The 13,500-nt window shown below is 35.6% G+C and overlaps 2 protein-coding genes across 3 annotated transcripts; both read right to left on the bottom strand.

The window, feature by feature from the left end:
- Nucleotide 1: 1 nt before the first annotated feature.
- LOC108318946 (uncharacterized) lies at nucleotides 2-6,879 on the bottom strand. Of its 2 annotated transcripts, none has more exons than XM_017549937.2 (7): nucleotides 6,447-6,876; nucleotides 6,197-6,370; nucleotides 5,988-6,066; nucleotides 5,842-5,901; nucleotides 1,348-1,469; nucleotides 603-674; nucleotides 2-484 (listed from the first exon to the last, which is right to left on the bottom strand). In XM_017549937.2, the coding sequence occupies exons 1-7, from the start codon at nucleotides 6,842-6,844 to the stop codon at nucleotides 382-384; spliced, it is 1,008 nt and encodes a 335-aa protein (XP_017405426.1). In that variant the 5' UTR covers nucleotides 6,845-6,876; the 3' UTR covers nucleotides 2-381. The 2 variants fall into 2 exon arrangements, with proteins under 2 accessions (XP_017405426.1, XP_017405427.1); XM_017549938.2 differs by having other exon boundaries at nucleotides 345-484; nucleotides 570-674; nucleotides 6,447-6,879.
- A 2,031-nt stretch (nucleotides 6,880-8,910) lies between these two features.
- On the bottom strand, nucleotides 8,911-12,495 carry LOC108319055 (pyruvate kinase, cytosolic isozyme). Its single transcript, XM_017550069.2, has 4 exons — nucleotides 12,122-12,495; nucleotides 11,745-12,034; nucleotides 10,283-10,744; nucleotides 8,911-9,961 (listed from the first exon to the last, which is right to left on the bottom strand). The coding sequence occupies exons 2-4, from the start codon at nucleotides 12,000-12,002 to the stop codon at nucleotides 9,149-9,151; spliced, it is 1,533 nt and encodes a 510-aa protein (XP_017405558.1). The 5' UTR covers nucleotides 12,003-12,034; nucleotides 12,122-12,495; the 3' UTR covers nucleotides 8,911-9,148.
- Nucleotides 12,496-13,500: the final 1,005 nt, after the last annotated feature.

Genomic DNA, 13,500 nt, shown 5'->3' with positions numbered 1-13,500 from the left:
CTGAGAAAGTTTAACTAATATAAGAGGATGCATGACATTCCTCTGTCAAATTATGTCAAACTGTCTCTTGCAGTGTACCATACCATCATTCTTTCGCGCATACTATGTCAAATACAACCAGACCATGCTTCCGCTTTTTAGTAATGAAATTACAGATGAGTTAAAGAGCAATGCCATTTTCCACTTGTGCAATACCTCCTCTAACAGGCACAGCCTGAGTAGGTTAAACTCACCCTAAAGTGGGACTGAATGACAAGAATACCAAATACAAATAATGACCCTAAAGTTAAATTCACCCAAAAAGTTTACCTTTCCGTATGCACATATCTTACAACCCATTTTGAACCAAACTGAGTGTAGTCAACTGCAAGGAGTTCCAGTTCAAATCTTGAAATATTTGTAACCATATTCAGGGCTTGTCATCCCCTCTTCCCAATCACCCATGTGGCGACCACCAAAAACAATTTGTTGGATTCCAAGATATCTGACATTCAGAAAAAAGGTTACTCACAGTAGCTTTTATAAAACAACTAACAAGACAAACACATTTGTAATACATGTATCCTCACTTTAGTCACAACAAGTTTAGTATTCAAACTTACTCCGAGCTCAAGCCAGTTAGACAGTTGAGAAGGACATCAATTGCAAAATAATCAGATGTCCCCAAGTCCACCCTGTAAGATATATGTATAAAGCTTAAATATGTTTTGTGCCAACAGAAATCTTGATTAAATCACATATTTTACAGTTATATAATTATATAATTACATAAAACACATTACATGTGAATGAACTAATGTAAAGTGTCATTCATATAAGAAGATTTTTACTCCAATTGTTTGGTACTTTATTCCTTCATCTCAATTATAATGTAATTAACTCCATTTTTCATGTATTTTAGAATTTTAAATTCATAACTTTGAATGTTTCCTTTATCTCCCTTTCTTCTAGTTTGTGTCTTGTCAAACATGTAATCCAAATCACTCCTAGGAAAAATTAAGCAAACAGTAATTTATGTATTGTCTGTGTTACTAAAATATGACTTCTTCTTTTGATTCATTTGACGAGAGGTATTTTATTTTACGATACTGGTTTTGTTTGAGTATTTTTTTAAAGTTTTTTAGTTTGAGTTGATCAATACACATTAACTTCAAAGTTTCACTTCTTTATATTTTTGGGGATTTTTTAATGTGCTCTCTGTGCATTTAAATAATTCTGCTTACGTCTTTAAGTTTTTAGATACTATAATAAGCTGCGTGTGATTAAAGAGACTTTGCCAACATTTCAATATATACTTAGATGAGTTCCTTATTTCATTTTTAAAGAGCTGAGTTCTAGCGTTAATACCAAACACGACCCCAGTTGTCCTGGAACTCAATATCACTGATATCATGGAAAGATGATGGCATAACTTTGAAACCCTTATGTGCATCATATAGCGGATCAAACTCCATTGATGAATTTGCCATCTGTCATCAATTCAAGATAATTCAGTTCTTGTTAGAATGTAAAGGAACAAGTAGGAAGCTAGATATAGAAGACAGTGCCATGACTCAGCTCATGCAGGCATATCATTGTCATAGCCTCTTGAACTAAGCTAAAATTGACGAGTTCCAAACAACAAAATCATATTAATTGTTCTTGTTTGTGTATAAATTAAAAGTGCTTCTTTCATTAGGGATATAAGAAAGTCGATATAAAAATAATTTACTAAAAAATTAGTAATATACTTTCTAATACTCTTTGAAACGTATTCATTACTATTAGATGAATTTTTTGTTGAAACTGAGACTTACTCCGCCAATAGTAATGAGTCTCATTGGTGATTTCCTAGTTTCCTATATATTTCAACAAATAAACGAGTGTGAAAGGAACTAATCACTAATAATCTTCAGTATTTATTCCTAACTGTTTTGTATACAGACAGAAAATTATCCCTATAACATATTGTATACGAAGAGATATTATTGGCAATAGAGATTCAATTCAGGGATTAAGGGTTTCAAAGTTTGGGAGTTCGGGATTTCAGTGTTTCGGGGTTTCTAAGTTCCAAGATTTCAGGATTTCAAGATTATAGGGTTTCAAGGTTTCGGGATTCAGGATTTTGGGGTTTCGAAGTTTTGGGGATTCAAGGATTCGATGTTTCAAGGTAACGGGGATTCGGGGTTTCAAGGTTTCAGAGTTTCTGAGTTTCTGGATTTTGAGATTTTGGAGTTTTCGAGTTTCAAGGTTTCAAGGTTTGAGGATTTTATGGTTTAAGGGTTTTACGTTTCAGATTAAGGGTTTAGGATTTTATGGATTTAGGGTTTCGAGGGTTTCAGTGGTTCAGGGTTTTTCGTTTAGGGTTAATGGTTTAAGGTTTTGGGTATTTAAGGTTTCAGGATTTCAAATTTTAATGGTTTTAGGGTTCCAGGTTTTCAGGGTTTCAAAATTTCAGAGTTTCAATGATTTAGAGTTTCAAGATTTCAGGGTTTTAAGGTTTCAGGGATTCAAGGTTTTAGAATTTCAGGGTTTTAAGTTTAGGGTTTAGGGGATTTAGGGTTTCAAGATTTCGGAAATTCAGGGTTTCAGGGTTTATGGGTTTCAAGATTTCAAAGTTTTGAGGTTTAAAGGTTTTAGGGTTTCGAGATTTCAGGGTTTCGAAGTTTCAGGGTTTTGGGGTTAAGGGGGTTTCAAGGTTTCAAGGTTTTGTGTTTAGGATAAATGGTTTAAGGTTTTAGGTATTTAGGGTTTCAAGGTTTCAAATTTTAATGGTTTTAGGGTTCCATGTTTTTAGAGTTTTACGTTTAGGGTATAGGTTTTAGATATTCAGGGTATCAAAATTTCAGAGTTTTAATGTTTCAGAGTTTCGAGATTTAAGGGTTTTTAGGTTACGAGGATTCAAGATTTCAGGATTTCAAGGTTTCAGGTTTTAAGTTTGGGTTTAAGGGATTCAGGGTCTCGAGATTTCGGGAATTCAGGATTTTAGGGTCTATGGGTTTCGAGGTTTCGAAGTTTTGAGGTTTCAAAGTTTAGGGTTTCGAGATTTTAGGGTTTCGAAGTTTCAGGATTTCGGGGATTCGAGGTTTCAAGGTTTCAAAGTTTCTTGATTTTGCAGTTTGCAGTTCCAAAGTTTTAGAGTTCAGATTTCATGATTTAAGGGTTTCAGGGTTCTATGTTTTGGGTTAAGGGTTTAAGGTTTCAAGGTTTAAGGACTTACGAGTTTCAGTGTTTCAGCGTTTCAGTGTTTCCGAGTGTCCAAGTTCCACGATTTCATGGTTTCAAGGTTTCGAGGCATCGGGTCTTGGGGTTCCATGGTTTTAGGGTTTTGAGATTTCAGGATTTCGGAGTTTTGGGGTTTAAGGGTTTTGCGTTCAGGGTTAAGATTTTAGAGGATTTAGGGTTTCGAGGTATCGGGGTTTCAAAGTGTCAGTGTTTTGGGATTTTGGGGTTTCAAGTTTTCAAAATTTTGTGTTTAGGGTTAAGGATTTCAGAGTCCAGTGTTTCGAGATTTCGAAATTTTAGGATTTTGGAGGTTCGGGATTTAAAGGTTTCAGATTTTTAGGGTTTTAGGGTTCAAGGGTGTTTAAAGTTTAGGCTTAAGAGATTCAGGGTGTCGAGGTTTTACAGTTTCAACATTTCAGTGGTTCTGGGATTTACGTTTAGGTTTTAGGTTTTAAGTTTTAAGAATTTCAAGTTTTTAGGGATTCAGAGTTTCAAGATTCGGGGCTTTGGGGTTTTAGGGTTTCATGGATTTCATGTTTGAGGGTTTTAAGGTTTCAAGGTTTCAAGGGTTTACGTTTAGGTTTTACATTTTAGAGTTTTAGTGATTTAGAGTTTCGAGGTTCGAGAATTAAGGGATTCGAGGTTTCAGGGATTTTCGTTTAGGGTTTAGCATTTAGAGTTATAAGGTTTTAGAGTTTCTTTTTTTTAGGGTTTCTGAGTTTCCTATTTTTAGGGTTCTAGGTTTCATGGTTTAACGTTTAGGTTTTAGGTTTCAGGATTCCATGGTTTCGAAATTTTAGGGTTTCGAGGTTTCAGGATTTCAAAGTTTTAAGTTTTAAGTTTAGAGTTTAGGGATTTCAGGGCTTCAGAGTTTGAGGTTTCAGGATTTCAAGGCTATACGTTTAGGTTTAGGTTTAGGTTTAGGGTTTTAGGGATTCAGGCTTTCAGTTACAATCAACCATTAAGTAATGAGATCATTATTAGTTTAAGTGAATCATTATTAGCTTAAGTGAAATGTAATTGTAATTAATAAATTCTTTATAATTTTTGATAGCTAAAGCTTTTATATAAGCTGAACCATTTTTATCAATGAAACAAGTTGAGTGTTATTTAAAAAATTAGAGTTTATCTCTTTTATTTTAATGAGAGTGATTCTTTCCTTCCACCTTTCATATTCACCTCTTTTTCTTCCTTCACTCGAAATTTAGAAACTCACTTTTGTCCAGAATTATCTTATGATCGTATCTCTCGTTCTACTTGCCCAAATTATGTGATTCCAAAACGTAGATTGAAGTTCAAAACGCAAACTTTGCCCTCATTTTGAAATAACCTCAATTGGAGTTCTATAGCTTGAAATATCGATGTTTCTTAAATATTGTTCAACCTAGAATTTCAGCCACTTTCTAATCCACCTTCTCACTAATTTTTCAAATTTCCTACAAAGTTCTAACCCTAAAGATCTTAAATCAACCCTTGTGCAAATGGAGTTTACATCAATAGGCAATAGAAAAATAAAACCAAATCAAATAGGGAGGAAGACTTACAACAAATTTGATTTAAGTCTAGGTTTACATCAATAGGCCAACTACAAATTTACAACAGAGAAATTGAAGTTATTACTAGTGTCTAATATGCATTAAACCTAGCTACATATAGAAGGCAATTTAGGCTACTTGGATAGAGAAACATTAAAACTGTATTTTTTTTCCTAAAACGCTCCTATTTCAAGAGTCTTCTACTGATAACTAATTCACAGCCTCTGGATGTGTTGGCGATATCCCTTTTTGGGAAAGAGAGTTAATAAACTTTGATGAAAAAAATGAATGGTTGGAAACAAAAACTAAAAGACTCCAAGGAGAGACGGGGACAAAGGCTGGGGATTGGTTGGCAAAGGCAAACTGGGAAACTATGGGAGACAACTAAGCAAAGGTGATGTTTTGATATGTGCTGAACAAGGTTCAGTATCTACAGAAACTTCTGCTACAGAAGGTCGTATGTACTGCATAGCAAAGTGAAGGACACTGCTCAGTGTTTCTAGATATGGACTTATTGGAGGGAGGAGAATCCCGCTGGTACAGCCATGCACTTCAGAAACAGCTTGGGAAGCACAACCCCGGGCATGGCAGTGATTAGTCATGACCAAGGTTAGTTCAAAGCTTGCGGGATTCAAATAGTCATTGGACAGAAATACCATATAGAGAAGACAAACAAAAGTGAGTTCTATATTTTTTAAAACATGGCACAGTGGACATGGATCATGGTGGATGGAACCAGGCTCCAATACTAAGTAAACTATAATGATATGTGCAATCATAAGACCGATGTAATTCTTCTATTTACATTGATTTGAAGCTCTAACATAAATAATAGGGATTACACATGGACAATACTGGACAAACATAAAGATTAAAAACATTACTCCTAGAGATATTTTAGTATTTTTATGTATTTCATCGAGCTCCAAGCACGCATTTGTAAATAAATACACTGAAACCATCGGGATTGGGAATCTCATTTCCATCTTCTCCTGCGCATTATTCTTTGTGTTTTCTATCTTGCGATAAATATAAAAGATGGTGCCAACACTAAATTATTATGAGACAGCAACAGAAAACTGAAGAAGTGAACATGGCTCACCTGCAAATTTGATGAATTGTAGGCACCAAGGCGACCCATGACATACCATGATTGAATAACCTGCATTTTACATGAAGAATACAGAAATTTTTTATGAATAAATATAACTGCATATTAAAAGCTAAAAGTCTAAACTAAACACTTACATTACCGATTAGATTAACATCCCGATCTGATGGTGGTCCATACAATTCAAACCAGATATAAGAATCAGTTGGATTGAAGCTGAAAGAGGGAATGCAGAGCTAATTGAAAATGGGTTTTGATAAACACACAGAAATTGTGGAAATGCAAGTATGGTTTAAGAGTGAAGAGGGGAGGAGAAGAGAAAGGGACAAAGATGATGTTTGTTTACTTTCTGAAGGTGACTTTGAAAGCAAGGACGGATCCTGTTTTTGACTTTTGAAAGTCTCGACCCTTCCTTCGAACCCTATCTTCCACCCGTTTCCTCATGAGTTCAGGGTTGCCAATACTATCTCCAAGAACGCCACGGAGTTCTTCGTCGTCTTTGCAGGCATTTTCGAGGACTCTGAAGGCAAAGCAAAGCATCAATTAATAAATAGAAGAAGCATTGCTGATGGAGGAATGAAGAGAAAGACGGTTACTTTGCCCAAGCAGGGTAGTTGTGGAGCCGCTCGTATTCACGCTTCTGTTTCTCTTCTCGAACTTTAAGCAGTCTGCGACCTCTGGCGGAAGTTCCCGACCCTTTTATGTCCTCTCGGTCACTGCCAGTGTGAGGGTTACCATCGGAGAGACCAGAGACAAAGACAGTGACAGAGACGGGACGAGGAGGAGAACAAAGACGAAGACGAAAACTCGGACTCGTCTTGGTCCTAGCAGCCGAGGAAGAGTAGCAACATCCCAATCCCATGGATTTGGCCTCCACCCACTGCCACCGGCAACAACATCCATACGCCATCTCTCTCCCTCTGCTTCTCAAATGCTTATCGTCTCTTTTTGTAGCGGACCAGACAAAAACAATGTTTTTTTTACCAAATTTCATTAATAACTCCTCAACATTTTTATCGTTTGATATGTCAGGTTGGAGTGTTTCTTAACAAGAGTATGAATGTAATATATGATTGGCTTTCATTTTATAACTAGTACGAGAACCTGGCAAATTTTTTTTTTCCTTTGTATTAAAAGTTAATATAGTTATTGTTAAATTTATATAAATAATTTATTTAGATAATTATATTTAAATATTATAATTATATATAATTATAAATATAATATCTAAATAAAAAGTTGTATAATATAAAAGAAATTAAATAATTAATTATGGATATTTTTTTCTTTTATAACAAATTGATTAAAAATAAAATAATATTATTTTAATATTGATTTCTTTATGATAAAGAGATACGACTAATAATATCAATAATAATAATAATAGTTGTACCAGTAGGGACCGGACGTCAGATAGGTCGGACGTCTACAATAGACCAAACACGCTACTCTTCGGTTCGTCATCGAAGGTTCGACGCACCAAACCGGACGCCCATGCGTCCGAGATCACGCAACCTTACCCTCGTCATCTGGATACACTAAGAGGTCGGCCGGACATGCCGTTCACTATACATGCCGCCTATAGGGGTCGGCTGGTTCAAAAGCCTAACTTTGGGAGACCGGCCGGTCATACTGCTAATTAATCCTAAGCCCATAGCGAAAACTCAGATCCAGGGTCAGTGGTAGATAGGTTGCATTTACTGCACATTTATTACTGTTTGATAGAAAAACGCCATTGCTCTCAACTGACTTTGACATCAGAGAATCTTTCGCAGGTCTCCCTACGGAGGACCGGACACACGAAGTACGAGCAGAGGAGGACGTGGAGACATTGGACGACACAGCCCTTCACATCCGAAACAATAATAATGAATGATACGAATAATAATAATAATAATAATAATAATAAGAATGATACGAATAATAATAATAATATCAATATTAATAATATTAATAATAATAATAATAACAGCAATAATAATACAACTAATAATAATAATAAAATTAAAAAAATAATATTTGGATATAATTTTTTCTATTTTAAATTATATAATTAACATAATAATTGATTATTGATATATGATAAAATAATATTGTTATATGATTAAAATTTATAATTAAACGTTTGAACTACATATTATATTAAAATGAACTGTGTATATAGGGATAGTTGTGAAAGTAAAATGTTGACATATAATATGATTCCGTATAAAATAAATTCAACACATCTTTAAATAGAAGCATATGTAGATATAACTTAAAACATAAAAGAATATTGAAAAGGTATTGACTAAATGAAATTAAAAAAAAATGAAGTTAAACTGAAAATATTCTAAATGAAATTAAGATGTATATATGAGTAAAATGAAACATATTTCTATTAAAAAAAAGATAGAGTAGCATGAATTTGATGTTAAAAATTTTAAACAAAGTTATTAATATCGACATTAGCACTATGATAACTTATTTTTTTTGTTTGAAATTATGCATTTGGGTATAAATTTGTTTGTATTAAATTATAAAATTGACATAATAATTGCTTAGTGATGTGGTTTCAAAATAAAACTACGGAAAAACTTTTATTTTGAACGGGTGTCAAAATAATAAATTGGGTTAATGGTATAATTTATCTAATGGTAAACAAGTCTGCCACTATTGAATTGTTTATGTATCCATGTAAACAACAGAAGACAACTTTTTATGTTTAAAACAAGAAGAAAAAAAACATCATGGATCGCTTATGGGTATAAGAAAACTCAACTCACCCTTCCTTCAGTTAAGAAACTTCTTCACCCGTAAATCATAACATTTAGGTGTGAATTATCTGTATTTACAGAAACAAACACAAATCGATGAAGTTCACCGTTTTTTATACAAGACCCACTAATTCGTTTTTTGTAGCAATGTTATAATGGCATTGCCTTGTTCATTCCTAACATGTACAGCTTCGTTATCAGAACCATTTTGTCATCCCTACTTCAAATAAACACTTGCCATTCCCAAGCCAACAGTTTTTTTGAGGATAATGAAACGATGTATCTATCACAGCAAAACCAATCGTAGTTAAAAACACGAATACTGATTTATTTTCATGATCTCTCTTTCAGAGTACTCCGCAGTATTAACAGCGAATAACAAAACTCACTTCATCTAAAGCTAGTAACTAAATCTTCCATTTTATGATATAATGGATAAACAGCACAAAAGTTTCACAAACAAAAGCCAAAACATAGCTCTGCATCAGTTTGTGCCACGCAGGCGAATAACACATTCAACTCATCGGCATATCTTGCGTTACTTATTTCACAATGCAGATCTTTATAACAGAGGCAGCTCCGATACGATGCAGCGCAACAACAGCATCACCGGGCTTACAAAGCCCCCTTTCTGTTGCAGACTTAAGAGCAGCTTCTAGAATCACCTCTGTGGATTCTGCATCAGTAGCTTTAGCAGATCCCTCGCCCAATATAGGAATCAAGCCCCTGTATATTAAGCTGTGCCTTGCTGGCGTCTCATCACTGCAGGTCCAATCAAATGAGTCTGTGGTCAAAACTGGAACCACCACAGACAATATCGGAACCGCTGGCCTATACTTAGCAACTAATTTGGCTGTAGACCCACCACGTGTCAGCACAACAATGAGTTTTGCTTTGGCCTTGTTAGCTGTGCGGACAGCAGATGATGCAAGGCTTTCCAGTGGACTCATAGGCAAGGGGGTAGACTTTATCATCTCTTTGAAGATAGCACCATAGTCAAGGGATGATTCTGCTTCAATACAAATACGAGACATGATCTTCACAGCAAGTTCAGGGTAAGCCCCGGCGGCACTTTCACCACTAAGCATGACACAATCTGTTCCATCAAGAACTGCATTAGCTACATCAGTTGCTTCAGCTCGGGTTGGCCTGGGGGACTTGATCATTGATTCAAGCATTTGGGTGGCAGTGACCACAGGCTTCCCAACAAGATTACACTTGTATATCATCATTTTCTGTGCCAGAAAAATCTTTTCAACCGGGATCTCCATTCCAAGATCACCACGGGCCACCATGAATGCATCAGTCTCCCGAAGGATTTCATCAAAATTCAGGACTCCCTCCTGATTCTCAACCTTGGAATATCATAAAATCATTAAAATATAAATCAGGTTTTGTGAATTGAAAGAGACGAACTAGCAAAAGAAAACCTTCAGCATATGTAAAAATTACACTTGACCAATATAAATTACACTTTTACAATACACAACAAACACTATTCCTGAAGTAGATGTGCAAATCGTGATGATGAGGAAAAAACGCAGCTATTTCCACATCAACTGAGAAACCACAAAGGAAAAATAGATCACAACTAATAAAAAAACACTCTAGTTTATTTTGAAAGATGCACAAGGTTTTTTATTACGGAAATTGCATAAGAATGCAATAAAAAATACCTTTGACATTAACTGAATATTCTTTGCATGTGGACCCAGAACCTTTCGGACATTAACAAGATCTGAGCCTTTCCGAACAAACGAAAGAGCAATCATGTCAATCTTGTTGGGTACACCCCATTGAAGAATATCTTCCTTATCCTTCTCAGTAAGTGTGGGAAGATCCACCACAACACCAGGAAGATTAACATTTTTTCTCTCACCTAAGGTGGCAGTGTTTTCACAACGACATCTAACAGTACCAGCATCAGGATCACAGGACAGGACATTGAGAGTGATTGTCCCATCAGAGCACAGTATGGTATTTCCAGGCTTCAAGTGGACAGGCAGTTTCTTGTAACTCATCGATATCATCTCCGGGTCCCCCTTAATATCATAATCAGTAGTTATGGTGATTTCTTGTCCTTCTTTAAGTTGAATAGGTTTTCCATCTTTCAGAAAACCAGTCCGAATCTCAGGTCCCTGCAGAAATACAGCATATAGCAGATGTACACGGAATGTTAATGATTTATTGAATAAGAAATCCATCATCATAAGAGAAACAGAACTTTACAATGACAAGAACAAGATATTCTCCTCAACAAGATATTTACAGGGGAAAAACACAAAGCTGTACAACAACTGCATTAAAATGTAAAACTAGAGCATAAACTGGTCATGAGAAGTGCGAAAAATTTAAGCATTTAATAGCAACCGGATACAATACACTTGTCAGAAAATTCATTCAAGAAGGCCAAAGGCACTTTGAAATTGTGTTCACAAGCTAATAGCTATATATGACACTATAAATGGAAACAACAAACTTAACACTTACCACCATTCCATCACCAAAATCATTGATCACTTAAAAGAAATTAGAGCAGGCAATGAATCTAGACATGGGAGAATCATGTCTGCATGAATAGTGAGAAGTGTTAAACTTTATGCATAACTAATTTTATACGTTAAGTAGTGTCAGGGTGAGCATTAACAAACTAGGCTTTGAATGATTTCAATTTTGAGCATTTTGGATGAATCTGAATTGGAAGTGAAGCAATCTGAGCTTGAAAACTCTTTATCTAAAAGGCATATTTGTAGAGAAAAATAGTACACATTACACAATTCCCTACCTAGAGCATAAGATATAATCTTTCTCCTTGAATCTCACGTGCTGGAAAACATTCATATCAACCACAATTTTAAAGCAATTTAAAGCTAAAAAATTGATTTGAAACACCAAAAATATCATTTTAATTGTTTAGAATCGCATTTCTTTCTAGAAATGCCCCCACCAAATTTCCATAAAAGCTATAAAAAGGTTGAGCTTAGAAGTGTCCCCAAATGCATAATAAATGCACTTCTTCAATAGTGAATGAAGAAAGGAAGTATGATCGGCAACGAAAAAAGGAAATGAAGAATTCAAAGAGGGCACACAGTAGTATAACAGAAAAATTGAACCGATGAAAAGTAACGGCGAAATGACCTTAGTGTCGAGCATGACAGCACAGAGTATTCCAGTGTTGTGCATAGCAATTTTGAGATTGTTGAGGGTTTCCTGATGATATTCGTGGCTGCCATGAGAGAAGTTGAAACGAGCAACGTTCATCCCTGCCCTCAGAAGCTTCTCGGTCATCTCTACGGATCGGGAAGCAGGACCCAACGTACACACTATTTTGGTCTTTGGAACACGCCCGTCATTGGGTAGCTCCTTCAAGATCCCTTCGATGTCTATGTTCGCCATTCTAACTCACTCCTTCACTGCTACTCCTTTCTCTGCACATGCAGATCAATGGATATGTCACATGAAACTGAAATAAACAAAACCAAAAATCAGACACGACAGCGGAAGCACAAACAAACCTTAGATTGGGACAACACCAGCCTCGGTCTGAGTCGGAAGGGTTAGGTTGAGAGGGTCTTAATCTCACGCTCTGTAGTATCTATTTATTTATTTATTTTTGCACAATAGAAACCTATGTTTTTTTGTCTTCCAAACAGCACCCAACACGCCTTACGGGATTTTTATGTTTGTTGAATTTAAAAGTCGCCACGAGTCCACCACTTTCCCCAACTCCCACAGAATCACAGAAACAGAAGCACTTTTGCGCCTTTCCACAACTGAATTCTGCGTTTTTATTTTCCAAAATTAAGTTTGTATTTATTAATAGTTATGATGAAGGTACAGCAGTAGATACCGCGGTTATTTATTAAAGTGCTTGTAACCTTTTTTTTAATCACAATTTTATGCAAAGAATATATATATATATATATATATATATATATATATATATATATATATATATATATATGTGTGTGTGTGTGTTAATATACATTAATAAGACATATTATTAGAGCTTGGGGCGTGGTTTTAGCTTTCAGATCCTAAGCCCAACGACACTGTGGGCTGGGCCCACTGATTTCGACTTAAACGGCGACGTCTCCTTCGGTGTGCGCCCCACGGTTTTGCGGGTAGTCTCAAGATGGTATTTTAGAATAATCACTTTCTTTTGCTTTGGTCCAAATCAACAATCACTTTTTTCCTACTTACCAGTACATTACCGCACTTAGTTGCTTTCTACTTACTTCCTTTTTCAACATCTTCCTTTTTCAACTATCACTTCTATTTTCATGGGAAAAAAAGGAAGCTCTACTTTATATATTGTAAATGTCGATAGATGATAGCAAATTATAAATGTTTAATAAAATATTTATCCTTTATTAGGTTTAAATTGTTGGAGGTTTTATTTTTTTCTTTTTGTCGTTGTGCTTATTTGCTTTCATTTTCTACTAGATATGGGACTTTGAGGTTTAAGTTATTGTTGATAGATGAGTCTCCTCATATTTGAGACATTGTGCGTCAGCCAAAAACGGTATTGTCCATTTTCAAGTACCTCTTTTCCCTTTTCCTACTTTCTTCAATCTTAGTTTCTTTTTCAAATTTGTTATCTGTGAGCTCATCGGTGGAGACGAGGTCACTACCATTCCCGCCGCCTGCCCCGTCGAGACGATCTATCCTTCGTCGTGAAAAGCCCACCAACCATAAGATATTCGACAAGGATGTGGCAACGCATTGCTCGTGTTCGAGCACTTGGCGGTGGTGACTCAAGGCTTAGGCGTGTCCTCGACAAAGGTATATTTGTAAATATTTTCAGCCCTTAAATGCTTCCTTCTTATTGCATTTCAATCTCTAAACTGATATCAGTGGATTAATATTTTCTAAAGGCACTCACTCAAAGTAG

The sequence above is a fragment of the Vigna angularis genome, chromosome 8 (assembly GCF_016808095.1).
Source record: "Vigna angularis cultivar LongXiaoDou No.4 chromosome 8, ASM1680809v1, whole genome shotgun sequence".
NCBI classification, from domain to species: domain Eukaryota; kingdom Viridiplantae; phylum Streptophyta; class Magnoliopsida; order Fabales; family Fabaceae; genus Vigna; species Vigna angularis.
The sequence above is the reverse complement of the archived record's forward strand: the minus strand, read 5'-3'. Positions and strand labels throughout refer to the sequence as shown.